The sequence below is a fragment of the Agelaius phoeniceus genome, chromosome 8, assembly GCF_051311805.1.
Source record: "Agelaius phoeniceus isolate bAgePho1 chromosome 8, bAgePho1.hap1, whole genome shotgun sequence".
Classification (NCBI taxonomy): Eukaryota; Metazoa; Chordata; class Aves; order Passeriformes; family Icteridae; genus Agelaius; species Agelaius phoeniceus.
The window spans coordinates 11285534-11305074 of NC_135272.1; the positions used below are offsets into that span (position 1 = coordinate 11285534).

At 50.5% G+C, this 19541-nt stretch overlaps 1 protein-coding gene across 1 annotated transcript in view; it reads left to right on the top strand.

Annotated features, from left to right (window-relative positions):
- LOC143694626 (uncharacterized) overlaps positions 1 to 19541 on the top strand; it is a 120182-nt gene that overhangs the window by 75305 nt on the left and 25336 nt on the right. The window contains exon 4 of the mRNA XM_077182005.1: positions 13918 to 13962. Coding sequence (XP_077038120.1) covers positions 13918 to 13962 — 45 coding nt within the window. The remainder of the gene's footprint in view (positions 1 to 13917; positions 13963 to 19541) is intronic.

A 19541-nucleotide genomic window follows, 5' to 3' on the forward strand; every position in this document is an offset into this window, starting at 1 on the left:
GAAACACCCTTGTCAGACCCATGGGGTGGGATCAGCAGGTGGAGTAAGTCCTGGACAGGCAGGCTGGTAGTAAATGCAGTAAAGCACATTTTTGGAAGTGCCTGTTCACCACACAAGAGGAGCTCCAGCTGGGTATGTGTGGGAATGCCAAGAACTCTTGTATCTGTACACATTTAAGGTGTATTTTCACTGATGCTCAGGGCTCGTGGTCTCTGCAGTGATGCCTGTGTGTTTTCTGGAGCATTCAGCAGGTAGCAGCTCCCAGTGGCCATACTTTGAGTTGCCATTTCAAACTGCTTAACAGGTTTGATTCTAACCTGGGGTCTGGAGGAATGAGCGTCCCAGGAGGAGGAGAGCAGAGCTGATGTCATTTTTCTACATGACTGCTAATACTGCCTCCCTTCTTTCCAAAGCTTTTGGCTATGATTTAACAGGTAGCCCAATCCTCAATATCCACAATTTTTCAATGTTGGAATGTGTCTGTGTTCCTGACAACGCTCATCTGTGTCATTTCCTCCTCTTAATAGTTGTAAGCTCAGCTGCAGATGACAAGTGCTTTGTTTGTGACTCCTGGGTGCTCTGCACTTGCATCTCCCAACAGATGCAGGGCAAACTCTGCTCCTCCTGTCTGGCCTGGCTTGCAGTGATGTATTAAGTGGGTAAGAAATAGAGTGGTAATGAGATAACCACTGACATCAAGCATTAACGTGGGAATAAATGAAGTTACCAGCCAGAACTAATGGCTTGAACTATCACTGGGTTGTAATTAATGAGTGTGGTGGCTGAGATTTACAAGGATATTTTAGGATGCTCCTTGCATGCAGCTTTGGGTTTTATGGCTTGCTTGGAGAGAAATTGGTTAATGCCAGGAACTTAATGAATGGGCAGAAGCTGTTCTTTGTCAGTTGGAAGTGCCCCTCTTGTCGAAGAGGCCAGAATGGCACATGTGGAATATCTGCCTTTTCATTATCTCAGGGACTGCAGGAGGGTAGGATGTTGTGGCCTCTCAGTGTGAGGTATCTTGCAGCTCATTTCTGCTGTTTTATTAGGTCAGAGTAGGAGGAGTCCTGGTGGAAGCAGTGCCTCTGAAGAGAACCTATGGACAAGTTCACTTGTATGTACAAGAGATTGCCATTAATGTGGGTTCTCCACCCCTGAACTGAGCAATGACAAGCTGCCCTGTTCTGCCCCATGTGGGTGGGACTTGTGGTTTCTTCTTCAGGTCTTCTTCTTCTTGCTGCTCTGATGTCCATGTGATCCAACTGCCTGTACCTCATGCAGGAGTTTCCTGGAGCAGGAAATGAGGTGTCCATGCCCAGAGGGCTTTGCCTGGAGACCCAGCCCTCCCTGCTCCTGCAGCTTTCTGGGTGTGTGACCCTGCTTAAGGCTTCTCAGACATGTAAGAAACATTTCAGGGGTGGTTGCTAGGCTGTTGCAGGAAACACAGCAGAGCAGTCAAAATTCTTCATGGTAATTGGTGGGAATGCTCCAGCCACCTCACTGCTGCCTTCCTCATCTTTCCATGGCAACCCTCCCTCTACAGCAGCCCAGGTGCTTGTGCTTGGATAGAGTAGGAGTTTCTGAGTCCTCTGTCTTCCAAATCACCCCTTGGAGCACGGAGGGAACATCTGTACTTTTAAAGAATGGGCATCATGTGATACAACAAATAACTTCACTTGCTCTAACCATGTTCTTTTTTTATGCTGGCAGAGACAGAAAACCTTGGAAAGATGCCTGAATCAGACCCTTGCATTTCTTTTGTGGAGAGTTCTGCTACCTTGTTTTTTAATGGGGAGAGAAAGGTGCAGAAAGACCTGAGTGTTTCTTTTCCTTCCCATGGTCTGAGCCACCACACCTCTCTGTGCTGGAGAGAGGAGTGGGACCACACCCAGCATCTGGGGAGCAAAGGGAAGGACAACCTTTCCTTCTCTGTCAGAGACAGCCTGGATGGAGCTGTGATGTCTCCTACAGGAAGCCAGGATGGTGGCTGGAAGGAACAGAGATGAGAGAGAGGTCAGGCACTGCCTTATCCTCATTTCTGCTCCCTGCTGTACACAAGGGACACAAGACACGCAGGGAAACTGCCTGTTGGATGGTGCCCAGCTCTGCCAGCATGGGCAGAGTTGGGCATTGCAGAGCAGAGGCATCTTCCTGCTCCCCACTTCTCTGAAGCATTCTCCATGCATGTTCTAGTGCTATTATCTTTTCCCAGTCTGCTTTACAGGCATTTTTAACGATTCCAAGGGAAAATGAGACTCAACTGGCTGCTGGCAAACCCAGCCCAAAGCTGCCCAGACTCAGGGAGGTTACCACTGTGTCTGGAGGCATTACTCATCCTTGGTGCGGGCTCTGTAGTTCCCTTCCATGTTGAAAAGGAAGAGGAAGAAATTTCCATCAGGCTCAGAAAGTTCCTTTCCATGCTGAACAGGAGGAAGAAATTTCCACTTGCTGGGCCAGCACAAGCCAAGACCCAGAGTGAACAAAGAATGGGCAGTGTGTTCAGGGATAGATAAATCCTCCTCCCCCAGCCTTGGGGAGTTTATTGCCCTCCAGTGTGGCTGTCATTCCTGAGCAGCCCAGGCAGGCTGTTAAATGACAAGGGAAAATTACCCAGTCTGTTCTCCAGAAGGCAAGTGAGTAGGAATTTTCCTCCAACTGGTTCAGGACAAAGTTAATGTAGGGAAAGCCATTAAAATTAATGCTGGTAAACAAGAATAAAAACCAGCAGGGTTGTAACGAAATTTGGACCAGATTGGGTTTCCCAGCTGTCATGCTGCACACTGTCTTAAAGGCAGGGGGCAGAGGGAAGGGGGTAAGCTGAGCTCAGGAAAGTCTTGCTGGAGAGGGCTGTAGGGCTGGGGCTGGGGCATCTGGGCTCATTTGGCACCAACTTTATGGTCCAGCCCTCTAATTCCCTCAGGCTGGCTGTCTTTTTCTGGGAAGCAGTGATGCTGCTTTCTCCAACAGTCACTACATATTTTATATATCCTTGTTATTCATCTGCTCTTCTCCAGAGGCTGCCCTCCCCATCCAAGCCCTGCTGCAGGGCTCTGGCAATGTGAACACATGGTTGCTGGCTGCAGGTGTTTTGTGTGAGCTGGTTTGGGAGCAGATCTTGGGCTGTTGGGGCAGTGACTTGCTCCAAAAAAGTTATCCTAAGTTCAGATAGGAAAGGTGTAAAGAGACACAGCTGTGTGTTACCGCTCTCTTCTAGGTAAACTGCTTTTTCCAACCCCACAGCATGCTAACATGAGCCAGGCAACTTCTCCAGAATGTTTGGTACTGGATATTCAGCTGACTTGACACACTTTGGAGTAAGTCAAATCTAATACAACCAATCCAAAATTTCTAGCCCCAGACTAGAAGTAATGCCCCATATTTTCAGGTGACTGGTAGTGGTGAGAAGGGAGAGGTAAGAAAGCAGTCAGCCACTTTGTTGCAGTGTCGGATGGAGCTGAATTGTTATGCTTGGAAAAAATAAGGCAAGAATCTGAGCACCTTCAGCACAGATGCCAACATCTATAGAAAACTTTCTGCTCTACAAGTCAGTGAAAACAGCAGAAATATCCTTTAATTCCTCAAAAAATATCATATCCCTTGTATATCTTCCTAATGAGGCTGCGTTTGCTCAGAGCTCAGTGCTTTTGATGGTCAGGTTCTGCAGGTTGGGTGGGTTCTGGAATGTCCATGCAGCAGCTCACAGAGCCAAGTGGAGCTGCTCAGATAAGGAGCTGTGATGCCTCCAGCCCAGGGCAGGGAACTAGAGCTGGATGTCTGAAATGATCCTCTGTGAAGAGAACGAGGAGAGTCTGGACAGGTCACACCGCTTGCTGGAACAGAAAGCAGTGTGGAGAGAGGCCCAACACACAAACCTTCCTTTGGAGCCCTGTGGGAATCCACAGGCTGCCTCTGTGGGGAGGCATCAGCCCCTTCTTAGCAGTCAAGCTGCTGTCAGGTTGGTGTCTCAGAGGTGGAGAGATTTTCTTTTGTTTTTCATGAGACATCACCAAAGAATAGGGGTGACAGAATTATTTTTGTGGCAGTAACTGTGCGAACCATTTTTTTCTTTATTTGGATTATTTGAAAGCTAAAACTGTTCATGGGTTTTAAAATGCATGTCCCCTCCAGGTTGCTTTACTTTGTTTTGTTTCTTATTCCCTCTCCCTTATTCCTCAGAGGGAACCATCCAAACCCACACAGTGTGTTATTTCTTTGAGAAATGCAATCGTTTTTGCAGTCAAACCTAGGCTGGAAATGCTGCTAGTGATTCATTTGTCTGAGAAATTTAAAAAGGCTTGGATGGAACAGAAACCAGGCTGGTTCAGGGAGAGTTTTCTTGTGTATGAAGACCCACTTCAGCGGGGGAGTTCTTTTTTATTGGAAAAAGAAGTTTTTATAGGCTTTGTCTGGGAGACTTGGGCTCCAGCCATTCTTCTGTGGCAGCTTTTTGTATGGTACCAAGATCTGGAGCCTGCCTACCCCAGTTCCTGCTTCCCACACCTGCTGCATTGCAGAGCTCCATGATTCTAGTGCCAGTTCCATGATTCCTTTGTTCTCTAGGGTCACTGCTTCTGCAGGGTGGGGTGGATGCGATGCCAATTTTTGCCTTGACTTTATTTTGTCTCACAAGTCTTTCCCAAACACAAGTATCATAAGGATGCACTGCTGTGTCTTGAGGGCAGCAGGCATCTCCTGCTATCACATGCTGAGGGGTCCAGGCCCTACATTCATCTGCTTTAGGATCTGCTTAAGCTCCTTCTCACCAAGAACCTTTCTGAAGTTCCCAGCATCCAGCGAGGTTCAGAGCTAGGCAGGAAGGCAGATTCATGGCTGGGAACCACCACAAGTCCCCTGCAGAACACCTCTGTGGCCTCCAGTTTCCCCATCTATCAGTCAGGCATTTTTAAATGGTGTGCTCTTTGAGACATGGCTTTCTGTCCCCTCAGACAGCAGGGACCTGTGGAAAAACCTCCAGGCAGTGGCTGAAATCAGATGAGCTGATCTTGGGTTTCTGTGGTTGAGATGACTCCTGAGGTATTAGAAAGTCTTTTTCTCCCAGCCCCGCGACTGAAGAAGTCGAGATTCCTCAGTTCTGCTTTTCAAGGTTGTTTATTTTCTCCTATCTGTTCCATTCTTTCTCTGACCTGCTGAGGTCTGTCCAGCAGGTTGGGTTGTGGCACAGTCCCTGCCCTTGGGGTGGTGTTAGCTTTTTATACTAAGAACTATGTGTACTTTATTTACAATAATTTTCCAATACCCATCACCTATGTTAGACAGTCTGTCTCTACTCTAAACCAATCAAACAGTGTCACCATCACAGCAGAAGATGGAGGACAAGAAGAAGGAGAAGGATAGGACATGCCCAGATTCCTCCATCTTGCCTCTTGAACCCTCATGCTAAATCCCCAAAATTCTACTTTTTCACCCTGTGACAAATTACCTATTGTTCTACTCAAACTCTTGTGGCCTGTAAATCTTCACACAAAGTTGGTAATTTTTTCTGTGGGCTAAAATCAAAGGCACAGGTGTTTTTGACTCTGTACCAAGGTCCCTGAGCTCCCTGCCAGGGTCTCAAATCACCCAGGGCAGCCAGAGCAATGTCCTGGGTTCCAACAAGCCGATATATCCCATGCCAAGAGTAATCCCAGTTTTGGGGGGCAGTTCTTAAGATCTCCATGGATGTCCCAGAGTTAGCTTGATTGGAGGCAAGGAGTACCATGGAAACAGGACTGGGTGAGAGGCTTGGCAGGGGTCAGGAATGGTGGCAAGTGCCAGTCTGCCTGGAAATAGAGCAAGAAGCAGGCTGGATGGAGGAGACCACCACCCCTTTAATGACTGCTGAGAGAGCTGCCACCTCTGCTGCCTAGAGCTGGCCAGACCCATGGTGTGGCTGCTCATCCCCAGTCCCCTGTGCCTCCTGCCATGCTGCTGTTCCTATAAATAGCCCGGTGGGAAGCGGAGCATGGAGCCACCACAGATGGCCCCCGGTTCCACGTGCAGTGGTGTGTGAGATCCCAGAGAGGAGCTGTCAATACTTTGCCTCGAGCCAGCCATGAAACCTCATTAGAAATGGTGTCCTCTCCCTTCACCCCCCTCACCCCCTGGCTTCCCACTCTGCCTCGCCTGCGTTCAGGCACCCTTATTAAACATGCACTCCCAAGCAAGGAGCGCTGACTTTCCCTTAATTGAGGCATAATAATTAGAGCATTAACACATTAGGAGGGTGAGACAGCATGTTTAGCTTTTGTGATTAATTATCTGAGGATTGTAATAAGTTGTTAAGACATTAATTACTCTGGCATGTTTATTGCTCTTTATTGCAGAGCAGACACTTGGTAGCAGCAAGTGCTGGCTCGTCTGGAAATAAGAGTGAGGAGTGGTCTGGTGGGAGCAGACCACCTACTCATCCTCCAAACTGTGAGCTACTGCTGCTGCTGGCAACAAGGTGGGGAAATCCCCCTGGCTGTGCCTGGTAACCAAACAGGTTTATTTCCCACAGATGGATGTAGAAATGGTACCGGAGTCCCTTAGGACAGTCCAGGACCTGGAAAGACCTTTCTGATCTTTTCATCTGGATTTTTCTCCTCTTTCAAACAAAGTGTTTCCTTCCTGGTGCTTTGAGCTCCCCCTGATTTGGATCATTGTGTTGCCAAGTTTGGTTAGCATGGCTCAGTCTCTGTCTGGATCTTACCAGGAAGATTGTCTGTATTAAAGACAGGCTGAAGTTTGGAGCATCAGCAGAGGCCTGAACCAAGACTCCACTGGCCTCCCTCACCCTGCCATTGGATGAGTTTTCCTTTGGAGCTTGGGGCAGGAGGTTAGGGGAGGTGTTGGAGAGGTTTGCACTCCTGTAGCCTCCTGTTTGCACAGCAAGCTCCTCTGTGTACCCTGGACAGCTCCAGGTGGGTCAGTCATGCTGGGGCTGATGGTGGAGTTCAGGCCTGCAGGATGAGTGGTTTTTGTGTGTCCCTGAAACTCTGAGAAAGAGAAAACACAACATCATAAAAAAACGTGTCATCAAACTGGCAGGGTGATGTGGTGGACCTGTTCCCAGTCTTCTGCTCTTCCCATGAAATACTCATGCTGGTGGACCCTCCCTGCCCAACCTCTCCTTGCAGTTATCTGGCTGGGAGGAACACAGGAGATGTGATGGCAGCACCAGCACCTGCCACAGATAAAGAAATTTGGGAATATTATGAAAAACAGAGGAACACAGGAGATGTGATGGCAGCCTCCACACCTGTCACAGATAAAGAAATTTGGGAATATTATAAAAAACAAGAGGGTGGGGAAGCCATAGGAGCAGTGTGTTGATATCCATTTCCTTTGGGACCCCTGGAACCCAATGTTTCCTGTCTCTAGGCTGTTCTGTATCCTTATTGCAACACAGGGGGATCCTCTGTTGCCTCTTTTTAGAGTTAAAACACAAGATGATCCTGACAGGTCTTTGTCCTTCCAGGACTGTCCCAGTGGTCACTTTCCCTGTGGCTTCCACCAGCTCAAGTCAGTGTCACTGTCACTCAGTTGTGTGAATGGCTGTGGAGGAAAATTCCCTTCCCTGTGCATAATCTGGGACCTGTCCTGTGTCAGCTGAATGTGATTTGCTGCCTTCAGCCCCTCAGAGCCTGGTCTGGGACTGGCATTCACTGTCAGGGCCCTGCTCTCTGCATTCAGAGTGTGGGACGTGCCAGCCTGGCGCTCCCTGCTCCGCCCTGGGGACAAGGCAGGTCATGACTTATGCATTTTATCATTACAAAGAGAATTTCCTCTAGATGTGTGCAGTAAGGCAGCGGGGCTGACCTGTGATCCTGGCACTGAGCAGCGTTAATGATTCCCCTTTGCAGGTAATAAGCAGCAAATGTACATATTTTGGGGAGATCTGAATATTTTTTTCTCTTTTTAAGACTGCTGTCTTCCTAGGCCAGACTTAATTAGCAGACCTCATTATTTCCTGAAATGTAACTTGACTTCTATTGAATGAGAATTGTTCAGTGGATGGGAAGCAGCAGAGCAGTGCTGCAATATTCATATTGTTTTAATTGCAACATTAACATTTCATGCCGCTCTTGGCACACTTTCAGGTGCGGCCCTTCAGCTCAGTGCCACACTGTGAAAGGTTGGATCAGAACAATTAGGATAGAGTGACTGGATTTCTGGATTTTCTTTTTTTTCCCCTTCTATTTTAATGAACATAAGCTTGAATTCAGTCCCCATCCCTTCGTCTGTTGGGCAGAACAGGGAGTCACCATCCCTGGAGTGTAAATCCCTTTTTTTTAGTAAAGGATGTGCTGTAGCATGTGTTTAAATTGTCTTTTTGTGGAGCTGAAGCCCCACAAGTACAGGTGCTATGTGATCCACCCGGCTGAAGGCGCCTCCTGGGACTTGACCTTTACCAGGTGACTCAGAGAAGTCCCAAAACGTGTCTGGCCAGCTGGGATAGTGTCACAAATGAGCTGGAGGGGAAAAAGGTTATTTCTCACCTCTCAGTTTCTGCCAGGGCTCTGGAATGCCTGAGGCTGGAAATGACACTCGAACAGATACTGACTGGGTTAGCAGTGCAGATCCTAAATGAGCACAGGGATCACCCTGCTCCATCCCCAAATTGCATACAGGGCTGTGCTTTATGACAGGGGGGTCAGACAGCTCTGAGATGCTGGGCTCAGCCTGAGCAAGGCTGTATCACACTGGGGATGTGGGAACATTAATTGATCTAAGGGAGAACCAGGAGGCTGCTGTATCCCCTTCAGAAGGAAGAAGAAATGTTTCTGAGGCTCACTCTTTGCTCCTGAGGGAAGGACACCCATGCTGTTCCCTGCCTGCCCCGTGCTGGCTCTGGCAGGTCTGTGCTGGGGCTGGTGGGCAGCAAGGACCTGAGTGTGGAGGAATGGGCTCCCTCTCAAGTGCCACCCATCAGTCAAGAGCTAAAGAGCAGCTTGATGTGTAAGTGATCCTGCTGAGAGCTCAGCAGGCACTGCTTGACTCTGGGCTGCCTTCCTGGCATCTCCTGGCAGCAGTCTGTGGGTGGAGCATCTTCCTGGAAGGTGAAATCTCTGTCCAAGCAGTGGAGAGGCAATGGGAGAGCTGTGGGGGTGAGGGAGCTGCTCGGCCCATCAGTTCTCCCCCTTGCAGCTGGGTATGACACTTCCAATTTAGGCAGCAGCTGAACTCATCCAGAGGTCTGGGGTGGTAATTAAGGATGGTAATTAAGGCTGGAAATGCAAAAGGAGAAGGGAAGGGCACACATTCCATCTCCATGGGCTTTCCAAAGGCTCACGTGCCATCTTAGCTGGCTGGATCTCCTATCAGCCAAACAGGCCTGGCACCTCTCCTGTTGGCACAATGTGCCATGGGATCCATGAAAGCTCATTTCCTCTGGATGAACCGTTTGGGTTTGGAGTCTCTGCTGTCCAGTAAGTTATTTGTGCTGAATGGTGGAGCATCTCCCTTCCCTGGGATATCTACAGCATCTCTCCCACACAAATTGTCTGATGTCTAATAAGGGATGATACACTTCAGTTTGGATGGTGCTAATAATGTCTCTCCTCTGTTTGGTAGCCTGTTCCCATGAAATTTATAGACTCTGACTGCCTCCAAGACCTCCGTTGCTCTGTCACATCAGCTTGAAATCTGTTTGCAGTGTCAGGAGTTGCTGGGGAGTGGGCAGAGGACAGACGGATGCAGCAGGATCGCATATGCCTTGTGCTCCTCGGGAAAGCAGGCTGGGAATGCGCAGATCCGGGCACGGGGGCAGCTGTGGCTCGGATCGTGGGGCTGGTGCTCGGCAGAGCAATCGCGCGGTGTGGGAGGAAGGTGATGAGCACGGAGCACGTTCCCGGCGTGGCCCCGAAGGGAAACAGCCCCCGCAGAGGATGAACGAGCCAGCCCGGAGCTCCTGGCTGCTGTGAGGAATTGCCTGGCTAAAGGATAATGAATGCCACAGCAGGAGACAGAGCGTTTCTCTGAGGCCATTCATCCCCTTTATCACCCTGCTAACAAGCCCCAGAGCGGCTCTAGAGAGGCTTCTCTGGAGCAGCAGCATCCCTCAGCCCTGCTGCTGGCTGGGTGCTGCTGGTACAGGGGGTACTGCACGGGGCAGGAGGCCTCAGCAGGCAAACCACGGAGCACCTCTCAAATTACACCTCCAGGTTTGGATCTCTGCTCTGGGGACTGTGCCTTGGCTTTGGTTGGGCTGGCATGGACACCATGCCCTCCTTCAGGCCCTGTGTGGTGCCAACTGGGAGATCCAGATGTAAAAGCCAAGCATCCATCTTTTTTAAAGTACTTCTGGGCAGCACCCTTAGGAGGATTGCTCCATCCTAACTCCCAGCTTGCCTAAGATTTAAGATCTGTAAGATTTATACAAGACCCAAGAGGAGTTTGGGGCTGCCAGCACGTAGGGGTGAGTTGGTTCTGCTTCACTTGCAGCACAGCTGAGGCTGTGTGTGAGCCTGGTGAGAGGAGGAAAGGGCAGGAGTGATGTGCTCTTCATGAGAGCTAATAAAAGCTAATCCATCCCTTTGCTCCAAGACAGTGGGAAGCATTAGTGGCTGGCTGAGTGCCTCTTCCACTGCTGGGTGCCTCTGCCTTCCTGCTGGCTGGGAGCAAAGCGTGTCCTCTGTGCTGGGGAAGGATCTCTGGCAGAGCTGGGCTGCCTGCAGCTGCTCTCTGTAGCTGCCATGCCTCCTGGGAAGGGAAAACTGCCCGAGAGCCCAGGCAGGTGAGGCTGGGAATGAGGATGGACATCCCTTGGGCAATCTCTCATGGCAGGCCTCAGCTCCAAGCAAGTGCCTTGCCTCTGCTCCAGGGCTTGGGCCACGGCTTGTGGGAGTAGAGGAGAGCATCACCTCTGGTATTTGAGGAACGTTTGAAGGAGCTGGGGTTGTTTAGCCTGGAGAAGAGGAGGCTCAGAGGTGACCTTATTGCTCTCTACAACTCCCTGAAGGGAGGCTGGAGACAGCTGGGGTTGGGCTCTTCCACTGGGCAGCACTGACAGAACCAGAGGACACTGTCTCCAGCTACATCAGGGAAGGGATAGGTTGGATATCAGGAAAAAGTTTTTCACAGAAAGAATAATAAAGTAGTGGATTGTTCTTCCCAGGGAGGTGGTAGAATCACCGTCTCTGGATGTGTTTAATAAAAGACTGGACATGGCACTTGGTGCTGAGAGGAATAGCAGATTTGTCTTTACAAACAAGCTGTGGGTCTGCTGGGAGATAAAACCAGCACTGGGAGATAAAAGAAACAATGGGAAAGATTCCACTGATTGATGAATGGAAAAATATAATTGCTTTTACAAATAAACTTTAGGTTTGCTGATAAAATGAAATTAGACATTGAGACATGAAAGAAACAATGGGGAAGAAAACCCCCTAAATTCCATAAGAATTAAAAATTAAAAGGGAGGGTTATACATTAGAGGGAAATCTTTGGTATCAGGCATTCTGGGCAGTCTGTACCTCTCAAGTACCTCAGTCAGTGGGGCAAGAGAGAAGGGAAATGTGGCTGGGAAATTGGGATAAAAAGGAGGCTGTGTCCTCCAAAAATTTGAGAGATCCCAGGGGAATGGGGGCCTCTCCCTTTACTCCAATAAAGCCAGAAAGGACTCCTCTGTCTCCTTTTTGGACATAAACCTCTGGTGTTTGTGGGTTAATTTTCTCAACAGCGCTATAGTCTAGTTGAGGTGTGAGGGCATAGGTTGGACTCGATGATCTTAGAGGTCTCTTCCAACCTCATTATTCTGTGTGATTCTGTGTGACTGGTGTATATGAGACCCTCAGACAGGCTGGAGCCAGCTGAGCCCAAATTGATGCCCAAATAGGTTGGAACACCTTCACCAAACAGCCTGTGTGCTCACCTGTGCACTGTGTGTGCAGGTATGAGCTGTGCCACCCTGCCAAGAGTGATTTGTGTCTGGGCCACAGTGGGTGATCAACTAGAAATAATTGCCTGTAATTGGAGGGTTTTACTTTGTCATCCTGTGTGTTTTCTTAATTTCTCCTTCTTCTCCTCCTCCAGGTTTAGCTGTTGGGGAATGCATTCTGTGTGGTCTGTGGGTAAACACCCCACAAACAGTGCTGTTGAGAGAAGGGAAAGCAAGCAGGGGATAACATGCTGGTTTTGGGTGTCCTCAACAAATGCTGGTAGTGGTTTTATAGGGGCAAAAAAAAAGAGGAGAAAAGCTGCAAAGCTTTGCAGATAGAGGAGGCAGAGTGCCATGAGAGATAATTGGGTGGTTCCAGTGAGGGGAGAAACAGCAGGAGAGCAGCAGGTGGTGGGGATGGCCTGGAATGTGTTTGCAGAGCTGTGGAGCAGAGGAGGAAGTGTATCATGGAGCCAGGTGTCTCCTTGAGTGTGAGCAGCAAGAGGATTGTAATCCTGAGTTTTTTCTCTCAGGTTTTTTTTTAATCAGGAGGGTCTCCAAGCATTTTAAAAGGAAGCTAAGATCACAGATTGAAAAAATTCCCATCTTGGGGCTTCAGTGACTAAGTTTGGAGCCAGCCAGAGGAACCTGTGAGTGTTGAGCCTTTGTCACAAGCTTTCCTCCCAAAAATTCTGCCCTCTAGACCTTGGCCTCTCTCCCAGACCCCTGTGCTGACCAGAGTGATGATGGAGGCCAGTCATGTCCCATGGGGTGGCACAGGACATGCTGCCTCCTGAGGCCACTGCTGTCAGCTGGATTGCCTCTGGAAGGGAGGAGCTTGGCAAACCAAGTGGCCTTTCAAAGCAGGCTGCAATTTAAAGGGGTGCCAGGCCACGTGAGGCCCCCTGACCTCTCAGTGTCTTGGGAGGAGCTCACTTTCAGCCCAGAAACATCTGGTGCTTTTTCTTCCTCTGCCAGCACCATTAAATGTCGAGTTGAAGGGAAACACAATTCATCACCTTCCTCGTGGGCTGCCATTCAGCCAAGAGTAACAGAGATTAGCCTTCAATCACACGAGGGCTGGAGCTGAAGGAAACCTTCCCGAGGACACGCTGGAGAAACATTTTCATTAGCAGAGGGGAACATGATGGAGATGAAGTGGCCCTTCACCTCGGCTGCCAGACCTCTGGCCTGCCTGCTGTTAACAGGGAGTGCTGGCTGAGGGGCTGGGGCCAGCTGCAGGGCTCTGAGTGCTGTCTGCATCCAGATGTGAGCAACAGCTGTGACACAGCAAAGCACTGCTTTTATAGGATGCTGAGGGGTGGTCTTGGTTGTCCTCCTGCCTATGAGCTCTCACTGCTAGGAATAAACTGTCTCTCCTGGCTGAAAGGAGAAAACATGTGCTAGGGCACACACCTGAGTGGGTATGGGCCAGAGAAACAATGTCCTTGGGTGATAGTGTCCATGGGGCCAGGAGGTATCACAGCCTCTGCCTCCTGCAATACATTTTGCAAATTTAACAGGTCTGCCTTGGCGGTAGTAGAGGCTTTCTCTGCTCCATGGCAAGCTGCTCCACAGCTCTTTGCTCTTACTCTGCATCTCCCCAAGGCAGCTGAGGTGCCCAGGATTCACTTCTGCTGTTGATGTTGAGGAAACACCCCCTGGACCCCAGCTGGGTGCCTGGCACAGCGCTGTCTGTCCCAGTTAATGGGAATTATCCAGCAGGATCCCTGCAGCCCTGGCTGCCGTCCCCCACCACCTCACCTCCCCGGGGCTGGCGTGCTCCTGACAAAGGCAGGCTCCATCTCTTTCACTCACAGCTGAAGGATGCCTTGCCTGCTCCTATCTTGCAGGTTGCAGGGAAATCATTTTAATTTGCGTGGCACATTCCTTTGGGCGTAAGTTGGGGGAAGGAAAGAAAAAATCCAAAAGAAACTCTGGCCATTCTGGGTATTTTTAGTTGTTTGCAAAGGACCATTAATATCTCTTTCTCTCTCTCTTTTTGTTTTTTGTTTTTTTTTTTTTTTTTTAATTCCCTGCTGTCTGTTCTCTCTCAGGGGCTGCCTGTGGTGCTGCATTGACATCCCATCTCTGTGGTGAAGGTAAGCTGGTTCTCAGTGCTCCCTGAGACACAGACTCAGAGGGAGCCCCATCTCTCACTCTCCCTGGGTGCCCACCACATGCCCAGCCCTCTGAGAAGGAGCTCCCTGGCTGGGAGGGTGAAGGCTCAGAGATGTTTATGCCTTTTGGGATGGGTTTTATCAGGAATGGGATTTGAGCTCCCTGAGAGAGAGGTGACACAGGCTGGCAGCTGGGGAATTGGTTTGGAACATCAGAACAAATGGCTGCTGTAATTCTGGAGCATTCTCTTAACAAGAGAATGCTCTCTCTCGTGTCGCCCTCCTCCATTTCAGAACTGAGAGGAAAACATGGCTCCTGAGCATTTTCCCCCCTATGATGCCTTCACCTTGCTTGTATTCCCTTTTCTCCCACGATCTCAGCTGGCTGGGTCTCACTGCCAGCCTATTGAAAGGAAAGGCACGTGCTGGCTTATGGAGGGAGAGAGACCTGAGACAGGATAAATCTGTATGCAATGAGAATGGGGGGAAGCAAGTCAGCTGCTCTGACACTTTTATTATGGAGCCAGGCTGCTTGGGGATGAATCTTTCTTGAAACGTGTTGCTTGCTGGATGACATTTCTACCAGGTCTCAGCAGTAACCTTCACCAAGCCTTGCTGCCCAGCTCTGTGCTTGCCTTTTCCTGGGACAAAAAGAATGAATATCAGGTGGAAATGCCACAGGCAACAGGGATCAGTGGGGCTCGATGAACCTCCAGCAAGTCTGAAAGCACCTGGAGCTCTTCAGGCTTTGGTGACTCCAGCTTAAGGCTGCATGTGTTGTTCTGCAAAGGACTTGTGGGCTCCTACACCAGTTTCTCATTTCAGAAACGAAGAGGATTCAGCAGAGACCAAAATGAAATCCTCCTCAGAGTTGTCCAGAAGGATGGATAAGTGCAGAAAATATGATTCCATGGCTCTGGAAAAGGAGTATGCCCTTGTTTACTAACCTGGTAATGAGGTGCTGGCTGTGCTCCGTGCAGAGGCTGGAAGCCACAGGAGATTTGGGGTTACAGGGAGGGCTGGGCAGGGTTTGCTGCCCTCTCAGCTCCTTCCCTGTATCACTGTCAGTTTAAATTTCACATCAAGAGCGTGATGTTATGGCTGGCGGTGACAACAGCAGAATGTCACTGGCAGAGGTGAAATCTTTCCCTCCATGAGGGTAATTCTCCCTTCCCTTTCCCCTTCCCCTTGGCTTGTGTTGGGCCCTGCTGGCTCCTGGTGCTTTGCAGGGCAGGCCCTCATGCTGCTCAGGGGACAGCATTTGCTGTGCTGAGCAGCAATTCCTGCTCTCTGGGTCAGTGGCTCCCTGTCTCTGATGCCTCTTGGCTGCACAGTGACCTGGGACAGAGGGAAACCCCCTCATCACTGCCTGAAACAACCTGGGGCCATTGGATCACTGTTTGCCATCGTGGCAGCACTGCACAGAGTGGTCCTCTGCCATGCTGGCAGGCTTGTACCACTGGAGGTCTGCCAGGGCTGTCCCTTCAGAGCCCCCCTGTGCTCCTTAGGGCCAGGCTTAAGCCAGGTCTGGGTCTGAGGGGCAGCCCTACATGTTAATGATTCATGTTCTCTGCAGGCTGCCTGTCACCTCCTCTGAGCAGGGGCTGATCTTGTGCAAAGCTGCCTGTGCCCCCCTGCTCCAGCAGCCCCTCTGCCAGCATCTGTCCCCAAGGGCCAGTTCAGCAAAGCCTTGGACCCTTGGGGACAGATGCTGGCAGAGAGGCTGCTGGAGCAGGGGGGCTCAAGCCCCCCTGGACCCTTGTTCTGGGTCCAGTTTTCACGTTCCAGCTGGTTATGGAGAAAAGGATGAAGGTTCCTGCTGCCACCAGGCCACAGTAGAAAACAGAGGAAGGGGACTGGCCTCTTAGTGTGCTTAAAGATCCAAAAGTTTAATCTGACTCTGCTTCTCTCTCAGCCCTGATCCTGTTGTATCTTTTCCATCTGACGCCTGAGCCCTGTTTTGTTTTGCAATTTTTTTCTTGTTCCCTTTTCCCCCTCACTTTATGAAAAATGGCTTTCCCATCTGCATCTGTCAGGAGTCTGCCTGAGCTGGGTGCACGGCTCAGTGAATATACAAATGTGTGGTTGGGTCATGGCCCCCCTGACAGGCCAGAGATGAATTCCAAACAGGAAGAGCAGGGAGAAGAGCTTCTGCTGCCTCTCATGGTTGTTTTTGTTATCCCAAGGAGGTGTGAGAATCGCCTTTGGGAGCAGTGCTTCCTTCTGCTCCTGCTCTGCCTTACCAAGGATCAGTTCTCTCTCATCCATCATCAGATGAGTCCTCCTTGCTCCCAGCTCAGCTGCTGATGGGAGTGCTGGGGAAAGGGAAAACTTTTTAATCCTGCTTTTTACTGCTATTCTTTTCCCTCTGCCTTTTGCATCCCACCTCCATTTGGCAGGCTGGGGCTTGAGGACACTTGCTGGTCCAAGTATTTTTAAAGAGAGTTAAGGATGAGGTAGAGGGAAGGGCATTGTTTTGTAGAATCATAGAATATCCTGTGTAGGAATCCACAAGGATCATGGAGTCTAACTCCTGTCCCTGCACAGGACACCCCAACAATCCCACCATGTGTCTGAGAGCATTGTCCAAACACTCCTTGAGCTCTGGCAGCCTTGTGGCTATGACCACTGCCCTGGGGAGCCTGTTCCAGTGCCCAATCATCCTCTGAGTCAAGTTCATTTTCCTAATACCCACCCTAAACCTCCCCTGACACAGCTTCTTGCTGTTCCTTTGGGTCCTTTGCTGGTCACCACTTTGACCTAAGCCCCTTAAAGGGCTTGAAGTGCAGCTTTGGAATTTTTCAGCAGTGGTGCACAAGTCCACATGAGATGCCCTGAAATCACCCAGATGCTCCTGCACATTTCAGCCTCTCTGTGTCCCCTTTCCCTGCTGCAGGTGAGCAGTGCTGTGGGGCTCTGCAAGGAGGAGTTCTTGTGTGTATGCTGTGTAACTCCAGGGTCTCTCGGTGCCCAGAGGGAGCTGAGAGCCTGCCCTGACACGCAGGGGTTTGCTGAGCTGCTCCTGCCTCTTGGCTTTGTGCAGGCTGGTATGGGAGCTGCGTCCCTCAGCCCCACGTCCAGAGAAGCCAGGTGGGCTCAGGGGAGCAGGCAGGCAGAAAATGACGTGAGTCTGTCCATCCACACTCTTGCCACAGCTACCTGGTCAAGGAGGGAAGGTTCCTGGGAGGGCAGACCCCCACTTTGGCAGGAAGAGAGAGCAGACAGCTTGAGCTGAGCTCATTTTTTTCACCAAGCAGATGGATGTTCAGTGGGGCCCCACGAAACCCCTCTCACTCCAGGCTGCAAGCCCACCGAACCAAAGCGTTGTGCTGACATGGAGAAAAGCATCACTCCATTGATGCTCAGCCTGAATTGCTGCTTCCATTGGAGTCAGGACTCAGCAGCAGCCTCCTCCTGCCACCAGCTCCCAGGAGGAGCCAGCTGCACACCTGCATTCAGGCGAGCAGGAGGAGCTGTGCAGCCACGAGGAAGGCACCGATGGCGGATTCCTGCAGCATTCCCACCCCGCGGGGCTCTTGGCCAGCGAGCTTTGAAAGCTCTCAGTGCTCCTGCAGGTGAGAGCCAATTTGTGCGCTCTCCTGCCCAGGTGCCATCTGTTCGTGGGATTGCCCGAGCGGTGGATGAGCACGGCGGGGAGGGCGAAGGGAAAAGGGCTGCTGGGCTGGGAGGGATGAGTTTTTTAAACTTTCCTTGGGTATCTTCAGCACTTGTGGCTGCCGTCGTTGCTTCTCGTGTGCGCCGCGGTGGGGAAATCACAGGCTGTCATTTGGTGTTCCTGGAGCGTGATGGGGCGCTGAGGCACCGCTAATAGCAAACCATCATTTTCATGCTAATTTCCTCCCATTAGCTCAGGCTGGGGGAGGCTCAGCCTGGGTGGAGGGAAGCCATTAACAGATGGAGCAACGGGGGATGTGTGGGGATTTTTTCTGCACCCCCAGAAAGGACTTCCAAAAGGGCAGATGACTAACCACCACTGGGAAAATTGGTAGGAGGCACTGGGGTCAGTCTGTGGTGGGTGTGTGGGAGGGAGGAAGAGCAATGCCTTGTTCCAAATCATCTTCTTGTAGGGATTTCTGGAGCGCCTCAGACTTTGGCTTGAATTTGGTGTTGGCTGCTTGTGGCCAGCCCTGTGTGCCCTGTGACCCAAGGGATGCTCAGAGTGCTGGCAGGGCTGCAGCTGGTGGCATCGTTGTCCTTCCAGCAAAGAAGACAAGCAGGGGTGGGTTTAGCTGCTGTCATCCTGGGAGGGGCTCCTCAGTGCAGGAGCCTGGACACCTATGTTGGGTGATGGACTCAAAGCAGGGAAATTTGAAGCTGTTCATGAAATAGCCAAGAGCTAAAAAAAAGAAACCTGCCCTTTTGCCACGAGAACAAGGTTAGCTGTCCTAAGCTGGAGAGCTGGCAGGAGAAACCCAGGGGCTCACTTTGGAGTCGGGAAGGAAACTCAGCCATTTCCCTGCCCTTTCCAGAGGTGGTAGTCCCCAGTTCCAGCCTCTTGGTCAGTCTCCTCTGGCCATGCTTGCCAAGTGGAAGAGCCTGGGCTGCTGTAGGTGCCTGGAGCTCTGGGGGTCTGAAGACAGATGACTGGCTGTAGGACTGTAAGGCCTGTTTGGGACTGTTTGGGCAGCAGCCAGAGAGGTTCCTCTACCATTTCTAGACCAGCATGGAAACGTTGGGACTGAAGGAATGTGAGCTCAGATGCTTTGTCTGTCTGGAAAGAAACTGGTTGCCTACTCATGAAGGGACAGCACTCTTTGAAGTCAAGGGCCCAGTGGTGTCCTGTCTGAGATGTGACACTTCTCCTGAAAGCACACCAGCCTGTGCTGACCTAGACCCCTGGCTTCATCATTTCATATGGAAGCCTATGTAGATTTTTTTAAAACCCACTTAAGGACCATTTTAAAACTCTTTTGTCATCTGGAAGAGGAGCAGGAGAAGGACAAAAGCAGCCACAATAAACCAGGAACTGGTTAAATGGCAAAGGGATTGAAAGCCAAGAAGGGACCATCCTGCCAGGAGGACAATAGCACAAGGCTACATTAGTGGAGTACCAGCTATCAGATCCCTCTCAGTGTGGAGCATGACTCACTGTTTTTAAAGAAGCTATTTCCATCTGAGAAAATGGCTCCTATATTTTATAAAGGCTTTTCCCAGCTTTGGTTGAGGAGAGGAAAGAAAAAGTGAAGGGCTACTTTTTCCTAGTTGAGGAGAATCAAACTTTCCTTCAAGCAGCTGAGCGAGGAAGTCAGCACCTTACGTGTTCCCAGGAATAACACAATCCAGTAGTTTTGGGGGGAGGAAAGAAGGGAGAATGAAACAGCACTGCTGTTCCCAGTTCAGCACTCTGAATAATGAGCCTGCAGGCTGGAGGGAGAGCTGCCTCCCCAGAGAGGCCCCTGCGTGCAGGAGATGGACACAGCAAGTGTCTCACGTGGGTCGCTGTCTGAAGAGATGTCTCTCTAATTTTCTACATCACTGAGAGCACAGCACAGCAGCATCAGTCATTGTCAGCCTCCCTTCTGAAGGCCACCTCCTACCTG